Source organism: Dipodomys ordii, unplaced genomic scaffold (genome assembly GCF_000151885.1).
Source record: "Dipodomys ordii isolate 6190 unplaced genomic scaffold, Dord_2.0 Scaffold90, whole genome shotgun sequence".
Classification (NCBI taxonomy): Eukaryota; Metazoa; Chordata; class Mammalia; order Rodentia; family Heteromyidae; genus Dipodomys; species Dipodomys ordii.
In genome coordinates, this window is record NW_012267306.1 from 1,824,925 (window position 1) to 1,848,265 (window position 23,341).

Sequence of the window (23,341 nt, forward strand, 5' to 3'; positions counted from 1 at the left end):
CCTCCTCCTTCTTCTTCTTCTTCTTCTTCTTCTTCTTCTTCTTCTTCTTCTTCTTCTTCTTCTTCTTCTTCTTCTTCTTTCTTCTTCATTGTGGGGCTTGTACTCTGGGCCTGGGTGCCCTCAGCTCTTCAGTTCAAGGTGAGAGCTCTACCACTTGAGCTACAGTGCCACTTCTGGTTTTCTGGTGGTTAATTGGAGATAAGAGTTTCATGGACTACTTTCCTATCTGGCCTGGCTTTGAACCATGGTCCTCAGATCTCAGCCTCCTGAGTAGCTAGGATTACAGGCGTGAGCCACCAGAGCCCAGTAAACTTAATTTTTAATAAGTTAAACTATTAACTTATTAACTATTAACTATTCTTAATAAGTTCTAGGTCTAGGTAGGCCCTGCTTAAAAACTATTTTTTTATTGACCTCCTTGTTGCTTCAATAGGCATGACTCTACTTGATCTGTCAATCACCTGCCCCTCCACTATAGGACATGCCTCAGTCAACTGGGACAAACTATCCTCGCAATGAGCAAATGGGACATCATCCTAGCAAGACCTCCACTAGGCTTACTCCTTCTTCACTCCTCTAGGTGTACAAAGGTCAATTCATACGCTAATGTGCCTCTTAATTAAAGTCATTGTAAAGGTTTTCTATTCTTGTTATCAGTGTTATCAATATTTAAGCATGGAGATTAAATTCTGTTTGTTGTTAGCAAAAGTTTTACATTTTGAGTTTTTACCTTGTATTTTGTTCAGGGTTGCCTGTTTTTACAGCACTGACAACATGGATCTATCATACAGTGGGCAAAGATGTCTTTTACCATTGGAATTCCAAAAATCTTATGGACGATTTTCATTTCTTAAAACCTAAGTGTGCCTTAAAACTTCTGTGCATAGGGTTGGGAAGGTGGCTCAGTGGTAGAGGGCTTGCCTTGCAAGCCAGAGGCCCTGGGTTCGATTCCTCAGCACCACATAAGCAAAAAGAAAAAAGCCAGAAGTGGCGCTGTGGCTCAAGTGGTACGCTAGCCTTGAGCTGAAGAGCTGAGGGACAGCGCCCAGGCCCAGAGTTCAGGCCCCACGACTGGACCCAAAAAAAAAAAACAAAAAAAAAAACTTCTGTGCATGTGTATGTGTGATGACATGTCCAAAATAATCTCATCTTAATGCATAAAATCTGTCATTATGGAGTAAGAAAAAGTCTTTTCTAAGCCGGGCGCTGGTGGCTCACGCCTGTAATCCTAGCTACTCAGGAGGCTGAGATCTGAGGATCGCGGTTCAAAGCCAGCCCAGGCAGGAAAGACCGTGAGACTCCTATCTCCAATAAAACCACCAGAAAACCGGAAGTGGCGCTGTAGCTCAAGTGGTAGAGCGCTTGCCTTGAGCTGAAGAGATGAGGGACAGCGCCCAGGCCCAGAGTTCAAGCCCCATGACGGACAAAAAAAAAAAAAAGTCTTTTCTACCAACTAACATGCTTCAAACTTAATATTTACTGAAATAATTTGCTTTTTGACTGCAGTTGTAACTGCTTGTTAGAAGGAAAAATCTTTATCAATGAAAGCAGTGAAAGGAATGTGACCCAGTCTGGCTTTTAGCCAGCTGTGATAGACAAAACTGTAGACTCCTTTCTAACCTTGCTAATCAATTATGCTTAGAATGTGACAGTTTCAATTGGGATAAAATCTAGCAAACTGCTCTGCTCTGGCAGCCTGACTGGGGTGGAACAACAGTTCAGTTTTGAGATAACCTGGCTCCACAGGCCAAAGAAAGAGTTAACCCAAAACACAAATTAAGGAAAAAACAGTAAAGAAATTAGGAGTGTAAAGAAAGAGGAAAGCTAGTAGAGAATGCATTGAGAAAGGAATTGAGGAGGCAAAATGGTTTCTGTAAGGTTTTAGGCAAGAAAAGGACCACTCAGAGAGAAATAAAAAGATTGACAGGAAAGTTTATTGGGGTACGCTCCTGGGTGAACTCCCTGGTTGGGATCAGAGAGCTTGCACTATGTTTAGTTGCAGCAGAGCTTTAACAGGCGGGGTAAAAGTTGAACTGTTAGTGAGTGGTGACTTGTGGCATGTAGCTTGTTTTGCAAGTTTGAGCAGTGGTTTTAGGTTTTAGGCCAGTGCACTCAAAGAACGGTTGACTCAGAAGGATGTGGTCTTTCTTGGCAGCAGGTCTGTCCCCTGCCCCCCCACCCCCACCCTGGGCGCCTGACATTTTCTCTGGCTGCCTACTTCCACCAGTGGCCTGACAGTTTCCTTTGGGTAAGAAAATATTTTGGAAAGTAAGCGTTGTCTTCAATGTCTCTCCAAAATGGGAGGAATTAACCCCAGAAGGTTTGAATAAGTAGAATATGGTGTGAGTCAGTAGAGGATGATGTGAATATTGAGTTTTATAAGATAAAGCTTATACATTGGTAAAATTGGCATGTAATTATCTGTAATGTAAAAACTGATCTAAGATTTTTTCCTTATTAATATTTCTGACCCCCCCAAGTATACAAGGCTCCTTGGAAACAAAGCTGGAAAAAAAACTAGCAAGCCTACATCCTTCATAAAGTTGGTATGTAATTAAGTTGGCTATGATTTAAATAAGGTCAAGATTAATACACTGATGTAAAGCCAAAATCTTATTTATTATGTCCATCTATATAAGTAATTGTATAAACCAAAGTTCACTTAAGTGTTTGTTTAGGTCAAGCTCCTTCAAATGAACACCTTTTAACTCGAATTACATTTTTCCCTGTTTAATATGTAAGCTGCCTTGGATATAGAGCTCAAAGGACACCAACTCCTGCATTCTTCATTGTAATCACAAAGGCTTATACTGACACTCACAATGTCTTAACTTCAATTACTATCCTAAAATGTTATATGCAATTAAAAATAACAACATTTATATTTGATCTCCTTCTTGCTTCAGTTGGGAGTAAGGAGGATCATGGTTCAAAGCCAGCCTGGGTAGAAAAATCCCTGTGAGATTCTCATCTCTAATTAACCAGCAAAATCCTGGAAGTGGTGCTGTGACTCAAAGTGGTAAAGTGCTAGCCTTGAGAAGAAGTGCTCAGAGACAGAGCCCAGCCTTGAGTTCAAACCCATGACTGACAAAAGAGATGCCAACCTGGACAAACCATCCCAGCAATGAGCACCTAGACCCCTGGAACAAATTTAGTCCTGGAGCAAGAATGGATGGTGTCACATCCAAATAGAGTTACTTTGCACTCACCCTTTCAAAATTAACCACAGCAGGGAGATCAAAAGAAATAGTTAATAAGCATACCTATCTAATGTCCATACCTGTCTACCTTCTAATTGGACACAGAAACTTACATTCTTTCTTTTTTCTTTTTTTGTCAGTTGTGGGGCTTGAACTTGGCCTGGGCACTGTCCCTAAGCTCTTCAGCTCAAAACGAGCACTCTACTGCTTGAGCCACAGCACCACTTCCAGGAACTTAATTCTTGCCTTTGTTACCTACTATTTCTATTTGTAATGAGTCTTGGACTCAGGACAGTTCGCCTTGGCACCTTACTGGGTCTCCCATCTGTACTCTATAGTACAGACTCTATAAGCCCAGGCATCCAGTTACAGGAAATGATCAAGACCTCTCACCCAGCCTTTAACCACTCCAATCCAGCCCTACCTTCTGACAGCTTATTTTTTACCATCAAACTCTCCCCTACCCAGTCATCAGAAGCCATAGACCCCAGCCCAGTTATATGGAAATTCCACTTTCTTGGATCCTGTTTTCTTATCCATATTCAAAAGTTTCTCTTTAACAGGATAACAACCCTCATACAGGACACTACCTTAGAGCAAGTCAAGGCCATCCTATTACTGCAGGCAACTGGAGGCTTCACTTATGCCACCCTGCCTTGCCCAACACAGACCTGCACCCTGAAGACCCCTGCTCCAGTGACTCCTTGATGCCCTCATGTCAGCAGGAAGTAGCCAGAAAAGACCATGATGTCCTTCAACTTTTTATACCCCTTCAGCATTTCAAAGGATGGGCATCTGCTTTGTTCTCATAATTCCGTGTTGCTCCCATGGCCCACTGACTACCCTCACTCAGGGCCTGGTTCTTGGGAACCTTATCTGAAGGACTGCAGGCATCAGGAGGATCCCCCTCCATAGAACTCTCCATACAGGACTGTGTACACTGGAAGCCCCAAACAGGACAGTTTGGACAATAAGACCCCAGGGCAGGACAAAGAATTTCCAGAGAGGAGTCTGACCCAGTCTCTTCTTCCAGGCTACTCCTTTTATGTATCCAAAGACCCTATATGAAGGATTTGGCTCTTCCCTCTCAGCCCAATCTTTTTATGTATCTAAAGATGGAATAGGAAGGGTTGACCCCCACCCTATTTTCTCAGGTTTATACAGATGTCAGGTAGAGATATTTGTAGACTGCCTGACGCTGGCAGGGCAATCCACCTAAGCCTGGCTGTAAACATTCCATTGTGGGTCCAAAAAGCCCCACCTCCTTTGACTTAAGGACGTTTTTCATTAACTTCTGCCTCCTTACTTAAACCCTATTTAAGGCCCAGTCAACTACATCTCTTTGCACAACCTCTGATCTTATGGGATCCCATGCTAGGGTTATAGGTATGAGCCACCAGTGCCCAGCTTTTTTGATCAGGATTTCAACATTTGTGATCATGGTGTTGAGGATTGTGTCTTTTGGGATTATGGCCCAAAGTTACTTTAATGACTCAAGACGTAACAATAGTGTAAAGGACAAAGATAAACCTGGAAGTAGGGCTGGGAAGTTGGCTCAGTGGTAGAGCGCTTGCCTTGCATGCCTGAGGCCCTGGGTTCGATTCCCCAGCACCACATAAGCAAAAAGAAAAAAGCCAGAAGTGGCGCTGTGGCTCAAGTGGTAGAGCGCTAGCCTTGAGCTGAAGAGCTGAGGGACAGCGCCCAGGCCCAGAGTTCAGGCCCCATGACCGGACCCCCCCCCAAAAAAGAAAAAAAACCCTGGAAGTAAGAGGCTTCTGCTGTAGTAATGGAATATGGATATTGTATCTAAGTAACTCTATCTTGCCATCTTAATAAAAGTTAATAGAAAATGGGGACTTTCTGAGAACTCTGGAGGTGATAGAGGACATGTTTGGATTATAAACATGTCATGAGGAGTTCTAGCTCCTTCTAGAAAATTGGAGTTCTGATTGCCCCTTATTGTTCCCCTGAATAGTTTGCTCTGTGTATGTATAACACTTTTATTAGGAATAAATATCCTCATCTAGCTTGCTTTGTTTTATGTATAACACTTTTGTTAAGGCTTGGTCTCCACCCTAAGCATGTGGTTTTTAAAAAGCTATGTGGTAGCTCTATTTCTGCATCAGGTCTTTGTGTCTTTGTGACAGCAGTCCTCCTGCAGATGCTGGCTTTCTAATAAAGACTCCCAATTTGACCTTTCAAAATGTGGCTTCTCTGTTTTCTTGACATACAACAGTAAGGTCCTGTTTCAACGATGTAGACAAAAAAAATGATCAAGGCCTTACCTAAGGCATTGGCAATAGGAATGTAGAAACTTTTAAGAAGGAAGTTGAGTATATGTGAGAAGTGGAAGAGAAGGAAAACAGAGTGGACAGTGTTGCCATCTCTATGTGGGCAGATAGGAGGATATGAGTTTAGGTTTTGAATTTACTGAGATGAGATGATTTTTTCGTAGAAGTATCTAGCAGGGAATTATACCTATTCATTTCCACAGGGCCTTGCAGTTTTGTTTTGTTCCTTGTATTCCCAAACTTAGCATAAAACCTAGCTTTAAATCAATAAATCAATCTGGTCAGGACCTCCTGTTAATAATCTAGAAGGAGGGTTAAATTTGGCAGCGATATTGTCAGAGATGCTTTTATTTGAAGCCATCAGACTCATTAATTTCTTCTTTCCCTATGTGGATCCCTTTAATGTCCTTTCCTTGCCTTATTGCTCTGCTAAGGATTCTAGAATATATTGAAGAGGAGTAGAGTGGGCATCCTTGCCTTGTTCCTGATTTTAGGGGAAGTATGGTACTGGCTGTTGGTCTGTTGTATGTGGCTTTTATTGTTTTTAAAAATATTTATTTTCTTTTATTATTATTATTATCATTATTATTATTTTACCAGTTGTGGGGCCTGAACTGTGAGCCTGGGTGCTGTCCCTCAGCTCTTCAGCTCAAGGCTAGAGCTCTATCAATTGAGCCATAGTGCCATTTCCGGCTTTGTCTGCTTACATGGTGCTGAGGAATTGAACCTCATGCATGCAAGGCAAGCGCTCTACCACTGAGCTACCTTCCCAGCCCTGGCTTTTATTGTTTTGAAGCAAATTCCTTCGATTCCTAGTTTCACCAGAGCTTTTAACATGAGTGACATTGTATTTTGTCCAAGGCTTTTTCTGCATCTATTGAGATGATCATGTGGTTTTTGACCTTGGCTCTGTTGACAAGGTGAATTACATTTATCTTAACCCCGCACTCCAGACACACAGATGCGACTAGCATGAGGTTCCTAGGGGGACTGTCACCTGCTAAGCCAAATCTCTCCCGACCTGGTACTCTTCGAGCACAGCTGCATTCGGGTTTCCTCAGGTCCTTTCTGTGGTGGACTACGGTCACGGAGTGCTGTTTAGAGGCGTGGCCAGCGGCAGGCTCCGCCCCGTTCCGTGGCGCGCAGGCGGGTGGTGGGTGTGGAAGGCGGGGTGGCACCGGCCTTAGCTGGAGACCTGGAGGCCGGGGCCGCCTCCCAGCACCCATCCGCCGGCTTCTCTGGCTCCATCTATTGGGAGGAGCGGCCGCGACCTCGGCCTCCAGTGTCCCGGGCGGAGTGAAGCGGAGCCGCGGCCGCCGCAGCCGCCGCCGCCGCCGCGATGGTGCTACTGGGGCTACTGCAGGCTGGAGGGTCGGTGCTGGAGCAGGCGATGGAGCAGGTGACGGGCGGCAACCTGCTGTCCACGCTGCTGGTCGCCTGCGCCTTCACGCTCAGCCTGGTCTACCTGTTCCGCCTCGCGGTGGGCCACATGGTCCCGCTGCCTCCCGGGGCGGTAAGTTGCACCCTCCGGGGTCCGGGCGCGGAGGACGGCGGCCCCGGGGGCCGAAGGGCGGGCACGGGCCGGCTTCCGGGCAGCCAGCCGGTGATGCCAGTGCCAGGTGCCAGGTGCCGGCGCCCGCAGCCGGGCTTGGGGTCGGGGTGGGGGCCGGGGCGACTGCAGCACTGCTGCTGGCGGAGCCGACCGTCGGCCTTTGCCGGCCTCGCACCGACCAGCACGGTCCCCGGCCTACACGTGAGATTTTGTGTTTACTGTTTATAATCATTGGAAAGACAGAGATCTCTTCGGTGTTTGAAGCTGTTTTCCTCCTATCTGAGGAGTGTTGGGCCCATTTGAGACCACCAAAGATCTGAGAAAGGTCATCTGAAAGACTGACTCCCATCCTATTATCCCAGGTGCACACCGATGTCAGGCGAAGCCCCTGGTATGCCAGGGTGTCAGGCGAAGCCCCTGGTATGCCAGGGTGTGCGTGACCCCCAGGCGGGGCCCTCAGACCCGAGCCTGGCTGTCAACACTCCACTGTGGACCTGGCCTGTAAGGCGCTGAGGTCAGGCTGTGAGGCCAGTTGGAAGACCGGACTGGACCCTGTGAAGGTCATATCCTTTAGGCAGGACAGGCACAGAGCGGTTTAAACATTAAACCTAAGATAAGTGAATACCTACCTTTTGCTCTGTCTTTGCAGTCACTCCCTTATACTAAACTCAAGTAAGCCCTCTCCTTGCTCAGACTCTATAAAACCCTGACTCAACCTCCACCCTCCTCCCCGACTCTTTCCCTCCTCCCCCCCAACACCAGTCTCCAAGGTCATGGGAAAGCTGGGTTCCATGCTATTTGGGACTCAATAAACAGTCCTAGACTGTTGAGAATGGAGTCTGGCTTTTTCCTTTTTCTCTCTCTTCCGTTTTCCTAACATCATCCTTTTCTATCATTACATGTTTAGATTTTTCAGGAGTCTTAGTCTTGTAATCTGTGGTGATTTTATGATGAGTGCCAAGAAGGTTCCTCTTGGAGTTGATCTCCTTGCTTTAAAAAAAACAACAGTGGATCTATGAGACCGACCAGCTAGGCCGGAGCACTGGGACAGGGAGTCAGCGAAGTGACAGACACAGACTCAAAAGAGTTGCATCTGAGTGTATCTTTATAGAGGATAATTAACATGGATTCTTTTTTTAATATATTTTTATTGTGAAAATACTGTACAGAGGGGTTACAATTACGTGGGTAAGATAATGAGCACATTTCTTATCAAGCATTGTAGCCTCCTCCTTTGTTTCCCCTTCCCCTTCTATCCTCCTCTCCCCTTCCCCCCCACCAAAGTTGTAAAGTTCATTTTTCGACATAACGACTGTGACATAGATTCTTTGTTTATTTAAGCACGTAATCAATTTTTAAGAAAAGCAAAGCATTGATGGATTACATGAAAATTGATGACTATCCTACCAACTGTTTAAGCTAAGTGGTGCCAGACAAGTCTAAAATATTGTTTAATGCCTCATCTATTCAGCCTTTTTATGTTTAATAATTAACAAACCTAAGACAGGGCTGTACTTATATTGTACTCTTTTTATTTTTTCCATATATTTTCAAGTCCCTTTGAAACCATCCTAAAAACGACTTCCAGCTTGAGTCAGGCATTCTCTGTTTCCTATGATTTTTTTTTTTGGGTCCGGTCGTGGGGCCTGAATTCTGGGCCTGGGCGCTGTCCCTCAGCTCTTCAGCTCAAGGTGACCACTCTACCACTTGAGCCACAGCGCCACTTCCGGCTTTTTCTTATGTGGTGCTGAGGAATCGAACCCAGGGCGTCAGGCATGCAAGGCAAGCGCTCTACCACTGAGCCAACTTCCCAGCCCCGTTTCCTATGATTTTAATCCCAATATTTGTTCACATCAATTTCTTTTTTTTATTTTTATTTTATTTTTTTGTTTTTTGGTCAGTCGTGGGGCTTGAACTCTGGGCCTGGGCGCTGTCCCTCAGCTCTTCAGCTCAAGGCGAGCGCTCTACCACTTGAGCTACAGCGCCACTTCCATTCACATCAATTTCTAATTGTTATTTTAAACTATCTTATTGTTGTTTTGATAATAAACACCATAATGGCCTAGATCTACCTAATCTTTGCATAAAATCTAATGAGTTCCATAATACCCTTTTTTTCTTTTACATTAATCCATCTATTTTCATCTTTATAAGCTCCTGCATAAGGCAATGGTTCATCTGTCGGTTCAGGAAATGTGATGTCACTAACTTTATATTTAGTGAGAAACCACCATCTATTCCCTATAACACAAGCTGGACTAAACTTAATCATAACTGTTGAGGGAATCTTTCTTTTCCTTTTATTATCAGGGGTCCCTTTTTCTAGAACTCTCTGAGCTTCTGAGATAAATCCTAGCTTAGTTTAATTCATTAATCCTGCCTGTTGTAACATATCTGGAAATTTTAAGTTTCTGTATTTACTATGCGTGAGCCGCAAAACCGCTTGTGAAGTTGTAGGAGTTTCTGGAGGCAGCGTCACATCAGATGATTGATTGGGGCATTGCCCACATTTAATCTTTGGTCCCAGTCTTTATTATTTAGAGAAGCCGTCTCTATTGGACTGGAAAGATACAACATGCTCTGTTCACGGATCAATAGAAAAATAGCCAAAACGAGAATAAAGGCAACGAATGTACAGCCAAGAAGAATATAGTAAGAATAAAGGTAGAGGCTATAAAGGTGCAGCCAAATGTATGCGAAGCCTTGAACCAACACCCCCTTCCTGCAGGCATGCTTCCTTGAAGCTCATTGTCTAATGCGATCTCTCACGCAAGACTCCGCAGGAGGTGGCGTGGCAGATCTAGTTCATTTGCAGTGAGATAAACATGTTGATTGTAAATGTTGCTTAAATAATACTTTCCTTGCAGATCTGAAGTTTTTGTTCAGCTTTTAAAAAAAATCTTTCTCTTATTTCGGATTGAAGTGGTATAATATTTGAAATTAAGGTGAAAAGTCTAACATTATTTCAAAATATTAAAAAATTCACTTACACATTTTTTAGAGAGAAAACAATACTACAGAATATAGAGGCAATGGTTAAAGAATAAATATATAAAATATATGTAAATTGCTAGGTGCCAGTGGCTCATGCCTGTAATCCTAGCTACTCAGGAGGCTGAGATCTGAGGATCACAGTTCACAGCCAGCTTAGGCAAGAACATCCATGAGACTCATCTCTAATTAACCACCAGAAAACCTGAAGTGGTGCTATGTTAGAGCATTTGCCTTGAGCTGAAGAGCTCAGGGACAGTGCTCAGACCTAGAATTCAAGCCCCAGGATTTACCTACCTACCTACCTACATATGTGTGTGTGTGTGTAAATAATATGTATAAAGAAATATATAAATATGTATATGATGGATAATGCTAAAGCAATTCCTAGTGAAAAAATCCATACTTTTACAGTCCTATGTGGATATATTTTATTTTATATTTTTAATAGTGCAATGCAGTTTATTCTATGTAGTTTGATCATATTTACCTCCTCTATTACTTTTTCTGTCCCCCTTTTTTGTACAATTTTTATTATGTTTAAACACTCTTTTCATACATACATATAATGTACTTTGATTATATTTAACCCCCTTGACCCCATGCTTTTTCTTTCACCTTCTATTGCCTACTGGTTACCCCTTCCCAAATATTTATGCTTTATATTCATGTCATTATTTTTATTTTTTATTTTTAATTATTCATAGGAGAGAATCATGCTGTATTAATGTTTGTGAATCTGGCTCGAGATAGTCTGCTCCATTTTTTTCCTGATGACAAGATTTCATTCTTCTTTGTGGTTGAATAATAGAATAATATAATTATTGTGTATGAATTACATTTCTTTTCTGGTCACAGGATTTGAACTCAGGCCCTGGGCACTGTTCCTGAGTTCTTTTGTTCAAGGTCAGTGCTCTACCAGTTTGAGCAACAGTACTACTTCCTGTTTTCTGGTGGTTAATAGGAGATTCGAGTCTCATGGGCTTTCCTGTCTGGGACAGTGTTGAACTGTAATCCTCAGGTTTCAGCCTCCTGAGTTGCTGGGATTACAGGCATCAGTCACCAGTGAATCTCTTTATCCATTCATTAATTGATGGGTGCTAGGCCAATTCCATAGTTCAGCTTTTGTGGTTCCTTCTTTTTAGACAAGATTTTGCGACTAAAATTGCCCGTGGTAGTAGAAGTGATGACACAGGTTTCTTCCCTTTCTGCCTCTCTCTAGGTTGAATAGGTACACCACTAATATTAGACATCGTTTAAAGTCCCAGAGCCTGTTTGTCTAGTTGTTTATGTTATATATCATCTTTACAGATTTTGTTCTTTTTAGCTTCTCTTCAATGATATTGTCTGTTTGGCTGTTCTTGTTACTTTTTTTTTTTGGTCGGTCGTGGGGCCTGAAAGCTGGGCCTGGGCGCTGTCCCTCAGCTCTTCAGCTGAAGGCTAGCACTCTACCACTTCCGGGTTTTTCTGCTTATGTGGTGCTGAGGAATCGAACCCAGGGCCTCATGCATGCAAGGCAAGCGTTCTACCACTGAGCCACCTTCCCAGCCCCTGTTCTTGTTACTTTTGATGCTTCAGTTTTTGGTAAACTTGTTTTGATTAATGGCAAATACATTTAACTGTTCATTGAACTAGTCTGAGTTTTTCTCTTAAAATTGAAGTGGAGACTGAAATATTTCTTTTTCTCTTACAGAAAAGTCCACCATACATTTTCTCCCCAATTCCATTCCTTGGGCATGCCATAGCATTTGGGAAAAGTCCAATTGAATTCCTAGAAAACGCATATGAGAAGGTAAGTCTTAAAAATAGACTCCCCCCAAAACCACAAGCAAAAAAAAAAAAAAGAACTAGTTTAGATAAGTACTTTGCAAACTTTTCTTGTAAAATGGTGATGTTATGCTTATTGACAGGAGAAAAAAAACATAAAAATTGAAGCTTTTCTGGTTTGAGAAGGACAAAGGCCTTGTAGACCCCTTTAGTTTCTCCCAGTGTTCTGGGATAGTTCTAAATTTTATTTTTCACTGAATATACTTAAGATTGATAAAACTAATACTCTTGTTAATCATATATCTCAGATTGTCTTGACCTGTTCCATTCATTTTCTGTGATTTCACTTGCCCCTTGGATTGGATTACATGATATCATGGGCACTGGAATCTTTGATCCTCTCTAATGAGATTTCCTGTCAGTTCAGCTGTTAACTCTATACTTGTGCCTTGGACTTTGCTATTTTACCTCACAACAGCAAGTCACCTTATTCTTAGATCATACCTTCTGATTTCTTGTGCAACTTCTTGGAAAATAAACATTGTTTAACATTATTAGTCCCTGTTCCCATTTACTTAAGTTTTGATCCAGCAGACTTCTTTCTGGTTTTCTGGCTTTTGCTACTTTGGGTCCATAGCCCCTCATTTCAGTTACAGCATTGTCAACTTGTCTAGTTCCCTTGTTTTTGGATCTTTTCACTGTGCTCACCTGGCTTAAACACTATCTGTGGGGAGAGTTACTCATTTTCTTATTCCTTGTTCCAGATTGCTTCCTTCCTAATGTCATGAGTACTCATATTAAATGAAATTTCATATTGCTCAATTATTTAATGTTCTTGTTTTTGACTTAACATACACCCTAATGACTAATTCAAGCCTTTATATGTCTGAACTTCTGAGCCTTTCTACTTCTCCATCCAAGCAGATGATTTTGGCTCCTAATGAAAAGGGAGTTAAAAAGTCACTTAGCTTGGAGCTAGTGGCTCATGTCTATAATCTTAGCTATTCAGGCAGTGGAGATCTTAGGTTGAAATTTGAAGCCAGCTTGAATAGGCAATTTCACAAAACATTTATCTCCAATTAACCACCAAAAAGTCAGAAGTAGAGCTATGGTTCAAGTGGTAGAGTACTAGCCTTGAGCAAAGGAGCTGAGGGACAGCAGTCAGAACCCTGAGTTCAAGCCCCAGGATGAGCTAAAAAAACAATAACAAATACTCATACTCTTGATTTCAAACATATCAACCCAGTTGTGTTTATATAATCTTATTTTTTATAATAATGGTAATAATTATTAAACATCTACTTTGTTCACAGTTTAGTGCTTTGTAAAAATTCTTCCATTGAAGCCTCACAAAACCTCCTTCAGGTGTATGTATTATATGGATAACAAAACAGGTCATTTCTTACTGGGGGCCAAGTCAAGGTTTACACACAATGATTTCTTACTGAAAACAAATGATATTTTCTATGACCAAGATATTTTTCCCTCTATGAGTAATTTATATTATCTTGACAGCAGTTCCACGAATTTTAGACTCTTTTGGCTATTGCCATTTTATAGATCAGGGACGCTGAAGCACAGAAAGGTTAATTTTTCTGAATGTTGGATGATGGACCAATAGATGGAAGAGCTGGGGTTTGAATGCAGGCAATTTGGGATCAGAATCTTGTGCTCTAGCTCACTATGTTCTACTCTAATTTTATTGTGTAATCCTTTGTCTCCTATTGAAGACTGAACTCTTGATCCCTTTCTTTTGTTTCCAAACCCTTATGTTATTATTTTTTTTCTGTCAATGTGTTACATCTCCTCATTGAATCTCTTTTCCTTTTCCGTGAAAAATGTTCAGTGTTTTTCATTTAAGAAGTAGAAGACTTCTCTTATTAGTCTCCTGTCACACCCATTTATGGACTTGTCTGTGTTCACTGTCTGTTTCGATGACTCCTATTACATATTCTTTTTTTATTGCATATTCTTTTTCAGTTCTCTTTGGTCTCTGTTTTAGTCCCTTCATCAGTAAGCTTCATGTCACTAACCCAAAGGTCTTGGTCTCTTTTGTAACTCAATTATTGGCAGATATTTGCCATTTAATATTGGGGTGCTCTAACTTTTTGTCCTATGCCTGTATTTTCTTAGTAATCTTTTTTCTTACAGCTTCAGTTACTGGCTATATGTAGGTGTCACCCAAATTCATGTCTGTGGCTCAGGTCTTTTTTTCTGAGCTATAAACTTGGATGTCCAATTTCCATATGATTCTCTTAGTTGTTTGAAAGGCTTCTGAAAGCCAATATTTCTAATTAACCACTGTTTTTTCTTCCTCTCTCCAGTTATGATCATCTTATCCTAGTCTCCTCCTTGTTGTTTTCCAAGTTTTGAGGCATACTAGAAGCATAAACTTGCTTTTTGAAGCTGGACACTAGTGAGTCACACCTGTAATTCTTGCTACTTAGGCTGAAATCTGAGGATCACTGCTGGAAACCTCCTTCCCTCTCACCCCTCCCCAGGAAAGCCTGTGAGACTTTTTGTATTTATTTATTTATTTTTTGGGTCCAGTCATGGGGCCTGAACTCTGGGCCTGGGCACTGTCCTTCAGCTCTTCAGCTCAAGGCTAGTGCTCTACCACTTGAGCCACAGCGCCACTTCCGGCTTTTTTCTTTTTGCTTATATGGTGCTGAGGAATCGAACCCAGGGTCTCATGCATGCAAGGCAAGCGCTCTACCACTGAGCCACCTTCCCAGCCTTCCTATGAGACTTTTTATCTCCAATTAATCACCAAAAGGTCAGAAGCAGAGGTCTAGTTCCAGTGGTAGTACTAGCCTTGAGCACAAAAGCTCAGGGTCAGCACTCAGGCCTTGAATTGTAGCCCCAGGACTAACACCAAGAAAGAAAAAAGAAAAAATTCCTTCTTGATACTTCTAACTCTTATCCATTGCCAGTTCTGCAGATTCCATCTCCAAAATAACAATTTTCTCTCTGCTTGTGTCTCCCTGTGCCACTATTACCTCATGTCACGTGTTTATTAAATTTTGCAGTAGGTTCTGATTCATCTGGTGGCATTGCTTTTGCTCCTATCACATATTTTGCATAGATTAATATGTATATTCACCCACATGCATAAATGTGTCCTCACCATATAATTGAAAATATATCCAGTTTTCCTTCCCTTGCAAAGAAAAACCTTAATATGGCTTATCACGCTCTATATGTCTATGCTCTGCCTGACTCTTGGCTCCCATCTCCTCTTATTTTCCCCCTTTTACCTTTAGGCCTTTGTGCACACTCAACTACTACTACACTTGCCATTCATTCTCAGTCCTCGTGTCTTTTTACCTTTTCTGGTCTGGGTTTCTTTTCTTTGTGTAATACGTGTTTGCATTTGGAATTCTACTTTTGTTAATGTGATTATTTGTCTTATCTTTTCTAATAGATAAAAGCTTCATGAATCAGGGACAATCCTTTTTTTATTCACGGTTATATCCCACAACCTAGTCTTTAATAATAACTATAAACATGCAAGCTGAAGCATCTGATACCTAACAAAACTGACAGTAATAGCAAAAATGAAAACAGTGTTGATGAAGTAGCAAGCAAAACATTGATAATTAAATAGTGTTCTGGTACCCTCCTGTACCAAATACTAGAAAAAAGGCCAGAACGTTTGGTTGCTCCTCTACATTCATTTATTTATGGTGGTAATAGGGTTTAACCTCAGGCTTCATGCTTGCTGGGCATGAGTGCTCTATCACCTGAGCCATGCTTCCACTTCCCCCGTACATTTATTTTACACAAGGAAAAAAGAAGTATATTCTCAGAGTTCTCAGAAGTGTTCATTATACAATTTTATAGTAAAGGAAAAAAAACCCAACATCTCTGTGACACATTATCAACATGTCCAATTTTAACTGAGTAATTAACTAAATTAATATTGTCCTGTCTAATGGTAGAAAATATGATGTTCAAATGATAGAACAGGGTAAATGAGAAAAGGAAGAATTAAATGTATACAGTCTTTACAACTGGATGCACATAATTACAAATTTAAACAAAGGTTGAGGGTATTGAAAGATGAAGGGAATTTAAGATGTGAATGTCATGATTGTTTTCAATGAAGTACTTTGTAATTTAAGAACTTGAGTACCTTAGTGTTGCCTTTTTTGTTGTTGGTTAACCTCACTGTGAGCTCCTTCTTTAGTATGGACCTGTATTTAGTTTTACCATGGTGGGCAAGACATTTACTTACCTTCTGGGGAGCGATGCTGCTGCACTGCTTTTTAATAGTAAAAATGAAGACCTGAATGCAGAAGATGTCTACAGTCGACTCACAACACCTGTGTTTGGAAAGGGAATTGTATATGATGTGCCTAATGCGGTAGGTGGTACTTTTATGGCTCTGGACTAAACTAAATATAGCTAGATGTGTGTTATTATAAATTTATAATGTATAAATAATTTATCTTTTGGATCAAATGATCTGAAAAACTAGAAGGCATTAAATAAGTGAAAACTGAAGGAAGATAAAAATAATGTCAAAGTATGGTGGATGCTTGGGACATTGCATCGGCATTTGTACTGGGTTGGGAGACTGGAAAGTAACCTCCATAGCAAAATGGTCCCTGGAGTTAGGAGTGCAAAAAAGGAACCAAAGCAAAGCAGGAGTTGGGGCTAGTTTATCACTTGCTTAGGACCTTGATAGCTGTAGGCTACTTCATATAAATACAGAGATGCTTGAAGTGTCCCATAGCTAAAAAGTGCTCTTATTTTTATTTTCTACTTTTTAGAATGTGGTTTTCTCTAAGTGCTGTATAGTTAGAACAACCCACGGGATCCTATGATAAAACAAAAAGTTACTTTAATGTATACCCTTGAAATTTTCTGTCTTTTTTTGAAGATTTTCCAAGAACAGAAGAAAATGTTAGTACATGGTCTTAACTTAGACTACTTTAAACAGTGTGTTTCAATAATTGAAAAAGAAACAAAGGAATATTTCCAAAGTTGGGGAGAAAGTGGAGAAAAAGGTAAGCAAAATGTTTTACACTTGTCCTGTTCTTTTCTGTGAACAGGGATCTAGAATGTGTGTGTGTGTGTGTGTGTGTGTGTGTGTGTGTGTGTGTGTGTGTGTACAAAACAAAGCAGAATGTATCAAGCTACTGTGGATTTATGAGAAGGACATGTTTGACTACCATGGAGTTGTAAACAGAAATACAGTCTTTACATTAGACTGTAACTATTGCCTTTGAAGCAATAGCCTTATTTATAGTAGAAAACATCAGTTCACTACATTCAGGGCTTAGGTTTCAGCTTCTGTAGAGTCTAGAAACTTGTTCTTATCATTAATGCACCTAAAGGTGATATGTATATTTTTTAACTATGAAAGAAGCTGATGTGAACATTAGAACATTTCTTTATTCTATTACCTCTCTCTCTCTCCATTTAAACACACATCGTATGTACATATATACACATATATGTACAAATATACATACACAGTCTCATTTTATATCCTAAGCTGGACTTGAACTAACTCATCCTTCTGATGCTGGAACTATAGGCATGTGCTACCCCTTTGGTTAGAATTCCAATTTAATAAATGCATGTTTGATAGATACTTTTAGCATCAAGATGGCCAGAACATTTGCTGAACTTACGTAGTTACATAGTTACATAGAAGGTCACTGATGAATGTGGAATTAAAGGACAAGGAATTAACTGGATAATTTTCATGGCTTTTAAGTTAACAAAGTGGCTTTTGCCTGACACATCTGTCCCTAATGCTGGGATATAGCAATTGGCAATTATGGCTGCCTATCTTCTATGGTTAACACTTCAATATTTTTCCTTATCTTCTTGATTTGACCTAGGTAAAAAAAATTCAGTCTTTGGCCTTGTATTGGGAAAGCACCCAGTTATTGTCCTCATTCTATTTATTTCATTTACTGGGATTTAAATTTAGGACCTTGTACTTGCTAGGCAGGTATTTACCCCTTCAGCCATGTTCTAGCTCCTTTTTCTTTCAGTTATTTTTTTGGATAGGTCTTACATTTTTTTCCCCACGTTGACCACCATCTTCCTGTCTATGACTCCTGCATAGTTGAAATTACATATGACTACAATTGTGCCCAGCTTATTGGTTAAGGTGGAGGTCTTGCCATGTTTTCTCTTTTTTAAACCAGGGCTAGCCTAAAACCTTGATTCCCCCCTCCCCCTCCTTAGTTACCAAGTAGCTGGGATTACAAGTATGCATCACCATACCTGGCATGTCCTCAGAGGCTTTAAACAACCTTATTGATGGTTTTTACTGTGAATTGAAAATCACATAACCATATTTATCCTTATTTTCACGGTGTAGAAGAGCTCATGAGTGCATTTAGAGATGCCTTTGTGGCATCTATTTTGGCTGACAAAAGGTGCATTGTACATCCGATAATTTTGCTTATTGACTTTATGTTCTTATATTGTAGCATTGGGGCTGAATTCTGGGCCTCAGATCACCACACTGCTATTTGAACTGTACCTATAGCTCCCTCCTCTCCCCTTTTTGTTTCTCCCTTGCCTTTTTAGCTGGAGCCTTGCTGGCCTCTCAAACTCAAAAACCTTCTCCCTCTATCCTCTGAGTAGCTAGGATTACAGGCATGAACCACCAAGCCTGGCTGTGCTTGTCTTTTTTTTTTTAATTGTCATTTTTTTTCACAAATCCTTTATGTCTTTGCAAAAATGTTTCCAAAAGCTTTGGGTAGTAGTGATGATAATGATTCTTTTTCCCTTAGATGTGTTTGAAGCTCTTTCTGAGCTTATAATTTTAACCGCTAGCCATTGTTTGCATGGAAAGGAAATCAGAAGTCAACTCAATGAGAAGGTGGTCCGGCTGTATGCTGATCTGTATGGAGGGTTTAGCAATGCAGCCTGGCTCCTGCCGGGATGGCTGCCTCTGCCGAGTTTCAGGTATGGATAAAGAAAATGTTGTACTTGGTTATTTAACTTTGTGTAACTACTGTGATATTGGTGTGTTAGGAGAGTCCCTATTGTTTTATAAGAAATTAAGACAGGTTTCTTTAATGCGCTCATTGAAGCTGTTTCAGCTGATTGAAAAAGGGAATTTGTTGTCTGTCCTAAGGTTTTAACATTTACCTGTCACATATTCCTGTACTCAGGAAAGTCTGAACTAGACTTCTGTGATGCAGCACTCTTTAAAGCACTGTGTGAAAGTCTTTGGTGGTTTTGTATATGCACATTGTGAAACTTCTTTCTTGGGAATATTTGTCCCTTCATTTAGTTTTCTGTTGGTCAGCTTGTCAACTATACTGTGATTTCCTCAAGGACAGTGACCATCTGTGATGCAAAGCAATAGTACCCTTATTTGCTATGTAGCTCTCAGTTCTGTTAATAGCCTTCCTCTAACTTTACTGAATCTTTTTTAGATAAGAACTGGGGTGCTGGGGCTGAGAAGGTGGCTCAGTGGTAGAGCACTTGCCTTGCATGCATGAGGCCCTGGGTTTGATTCCTCAGCACCACATAAGCAGAAAAAAAAGCCGGGAATGGCGCTGAGGCTCAAGTGGTAGAGCGCTAGCCTTGAGCTGAAGAGTTGAGGGACAGTGCTCAGGCCCAGAGTTCAGGCCCCATGACTGGACCCAAAAAACCCCCCCCAAAACAAAAAAAAAACAAAAAAAAAGAACTGGGGTGGAGTTAGTTGGTACTTTTTCTTTCTTTCCTTCTTTCTCTTCTTCTTCTTCTTCTTCTTCTTCTTCTTCTTCTTCTTCTTCTTCTTCTTCTTCTTCTTCTTCTTCTTCTTCTTCTTCTTCTTCTTCTTCTTCTTCTTCTTCTTCTTCTTCTTCTTCTTCTTCTTCTTCTTCTCCTTCTCCTTCTTCTTCTTCTTCTTCTTCTTCTTCTTCTTCTTCTTCTTCTTCTTCTTCTTCTTCTTCTTCTTCTTCTTCTTCTTCTTCTTCTTCTTCTTCTTTTCTGTTGGTCATGGGGCTTGAACTCTGGGCCTGGGCACTGTCCCTGAGCTCTTCAGCTCAAAACTAGTGCTCTACCATCTTGAGTCACAGCACCACTTCTAGTTTTCTGGTTATTAATTGGAGATATGAGTCTCACAGACTTTTCTGCCCAGGCTGTATTTGAACCTTGAGTCTCAGATCTCAGCTTCCTGAGTAGCTAGGATTAGAGTTTTGAGATACTAGTACCTGGCAAGTTTGCAGGTTTTTGAAAAAGAAATAATTATTTATTGAGATTAAGTGATTACATAAATTTCACAGATTTCACACTATTGTGGGAGAGTGATTACTTAAAGTCACATATACATTTTAACCTTCACTAGGCAAATTGTCATTATTATGGTCTATACAGTTTGTGAATTCTATAAGCTTAGACAATACAACCATTTCTTCCACATCGGGTGGTATGTACATTTCTTTCCTTTTGCTTAGTGTTAGCTGTTCCCTCTTTCCTTCTCATTCCCTTCCTCCCATCGCTGCCCTTGAGTTGCTTAGTTCATTTTCATCAATGTCCAGTGCAGCTGATGGGCCCCTGTGTTGTATTTCCCCACTTCCCTCTGATTTTGTGCCATCCTCCTAGCTTTCCTCAGATGTGCACATGTATAATATGTGAGATCAAGAACATGGAGTCATTTAGAAATTATATGGCAAATTAAGTAGGTGTCCTTTGTTTCTTGTGTCTTGCTTACTTTGTCATATCTCCTTGCATTTTGGATTTAACATCCACATATCAGGAAGACCATGTGCTGTTTGTCTCTCTGATGTTGGCTTACCTCACACAAAATGATTTGTTCTAGTTCCATCCATTTCCCTGAAAATACCATCATTTTTTCCTATCTAATGGCTGCATAATATTCCATTGTGCATAGGTACCACAATTTTTGGATCCATTCTTTTGTAGTGGGGCATCTGGGTTTCCATATCTTGGCAGTTGTGAACAGTGCTGCAATGAACATGGAGGTGCATGTGCCCTCAGATCGTGACTCCTGTTGCTCAGGGTAGATGCCTAGGAGTGGTATGGCTGGGTCATAGGGGAGGTCTAAATTTAGCTTTCTGAGGAACCTCCAGACTGCTTTCCAAAGTGGTTGTATTAAGTGTACATTCCCACCAGCAGTGTAATAGGGTTCCTCTTTCTCCACATCCCTACCAACATTTGTTGTTGGCTGATTTAGGATTTGGGCCATTCTGACTGGGGTAAGGTGGTATCTCAGGATTGTTTTTATTTGAATTTGCTTTATGGCCAGGGATGATGTACATTTCCTCATGTGTGTCTTTGCCATTTTTATCTCTTCTTCTAGAAGTCTCTCTTTAGCTCCCTTGCCCATTTAATGATTGGTTTGCTACATTTGGGAGGGATTACAAGTGTCTTGAGTTCCCTGTATATAATGAATATTAGACTTTTGTCTGATATGTTGCTGGTAAATAATTTTTCCTAATTGGTTGGTTGTCTATGTTTTTAGATGTGCAGAAACTTTTTATTTTAAGACAGTCCCATTTGTCGAGTCTCTCTCCAATTTGTTGTGACCCTGGGACTCTGTTCAGGAAGTTCCTGCCTGTGCCTACAAGTTCAAGTGTCTCTCCTACTCTGTCCTGAAGCACTTTCAGAGTTTCAGATTTGATGTGAAGGTCTTTAATCCTCTATCATCTCTTGGTGGTAGCCTTTGCCTTCCATTTCTTTTTCGCTTTCACTGGCGTGCCTGGCTGGGTGGCTGCTGGCCTTTGGGGATGATTTGATATCTTCCCTGCTGATGAGTCTTGTAATTTTTCTCCGGGATTTTTGCCTGAGGACTCAGTGATTATCAGAGTCAAATCCTGCGTTGGTTCCTGGGTCAACAGCAGCCAGCCAGAACACACCTGTGGGGTTCCTTCTGCCCCTGGCTGCTGGAGTCTGCTCATGGCTCCCGATTTCAGCCAGAAACCCTCAGTTTAACTTGTTAGAGCACCCACCCCGCACACACAGGCGGGGCTCCTTCTGCGGTTCCAAGGACCGGCTGTGACCTGGCAGGCTGGGTGTGTTCCCCACGTTGCTGGGGCGATTTCACAATTCCCTGCCTCAGTGGGACCAGAAGCCCAGGTGGGAGGCAGAGGGGTCTAGGTCTAGCTCTGGGCGTTACCATCAGCGCTGGTCTCCCGTGGCAGGGTGGGGTGTCGTCCATGGGTACTCACTTATCCTGGAACTGGTTAAGGGCCGTCCAGTGATGGTGTGGCAGATCACTGTATCTGTGTACTGTAGATCACAGGTTGCCACTGTGCTCCATTGCGATGATTGTGGGCTGAGCAGTGTGGGGCTCTGGGCCGAGGTTTCACAGTCTCTGTCTTCTTACTCGGTCAGGTCCAGAGCCATGGAGGTTTTCTGGGCTGTAGTTCTATGGATCACGACGGCTCTGAGGTCCCAGGCAGCCAGGGGTGGGGGGAGGGAGGAAATGGGGGCTGGCTTGGAGCCGGGCTCCTCTCTATTTGGCTGGAGAAAGCTTGGTGTTTCCCTACTGTTTCGTTTCCATCTTGCTTCCTGCATCTCTTTTAAAAAAATTGTTGTGAAAATACTGTACAGAGGGGTTACAATTACATGGACAAGATCATGAGTACATTTCTTATCAAACATTGTAGCCTCCTCCTTTGTTTCCCTTTCCCATCCCTTCCCATTCCCCCTTCCCCCCCTCAAAAAAAAATTGTAAAGTTCGTTTTCAACATAACGACTTGTACATCTCATTGTTGCAATGGGTCCACCTGTATCCCTCTTTTTTTTTTTATTTATTTATTTTTTTTAGCCCCTCCATTGTTTTCCCCCTACCATCCCCTCCCTCCCTCCCTTCCCCGAAGTTCTTTTTTTTTGATTGTGATTAAGTGATTACATAGTTTCTATGTGACCTGGCAGGCTGGGTGTGTTCCCCACGTTGTATCCCTCTTTAAACGGTTTGTTTTTTCCCCTTCCCCTCTCCAAATTATGCCAACACCAAATACAATGAAAGCAAGGGTTATACTGTGGGGAAGGGACATACAAAGCAACAAAGAAATCATCTTATAAATATATTAGAAACAATCGCAAGAAAGGAAAAAAAAAACATTTGAATACTTATCATGGGGTTCATTTCACCAAACATCAACTTATCTGACCTTTTCTGCTTGTCTCAGTAGCAAAAACAATCCTTAACAGAAAGAACAGCGCTGGAGGAATATCAATACCAAATTTCAAACTCTACTTCAAAGCCATAGTAATCAAAACAGCTTGGTACTGACACAAGAACAGACCTCGGGACCAATGGAATAGAATTGAAAACCCAGAAATGAACCTACAGAACTATAGCTATCTAATCTTCGATAAGGGAGCTAAAAAAAATAGAATGGAAGAAAGCCTCTTCAGTAAATGGTGCTGGCAAAATTGGTTAATCACTTGTAGAAAACTAAAGCTAGAGCCTTATATATCATCATGCACTAGAATCAACTCCAAATGGATCAAAGACCTGGAGTCAAAGCAGACACTCTGAAAACATTACAGGATGGAATAGGAGAAATCCTAGGTCTCCTTGGCACAGGCCAAAATTTTCTTTTTTTTTT

At 41.4% G+C, this 23,341-nt stretch overlaps 2 protein-coding genes across 2 annotated transcripts in view; one reads left to right on the forward strand and one right to left on the reverse strand.

Annotated features, from left to right (window-relative positions):
• The window catches only part of Akap9 (A kinase (PRKA) anchor protein 9), a 200,131-nt gene that overhangs the window by 19,496 nt on the left and 157,294 nt on the right, over positions 1-23,341 (reverse strand). The gene's annotated exons all lie outside the window — the stretch shown is intronic.
• The window catches only part of LOC105992922 (lanosterol 14-alpha demethylase-like), a 33,603-nt gene continuing 16,904 nt past the window's right edge, over positions 6,643-23,341 (forward strand). The window contains exons 1-5 of the mRNA XM_013026018.1: positions 6,643-7,004; positions 11,728-11,826; positions 15,991-16,167; positions 16,687-16,813; positions 18,563-18,737. Of these exons, the coding sequence (XP_012881472.1) occupies positions 6,831-7,004; positions 11,728-11,826; positions 15,991-16,167; positions 16,687-16,813; positions 18,563-18,737 (752 nt within the window). The 5' untranslated portion in view covers positions 6,643-6,830. The remainder of the gene's footprint in view (positions 7,005-11,727; positions 11,827-15,990; positions 16,168-16,686; positions 16,814-18,562; positions 18,738-23,341) is intronic.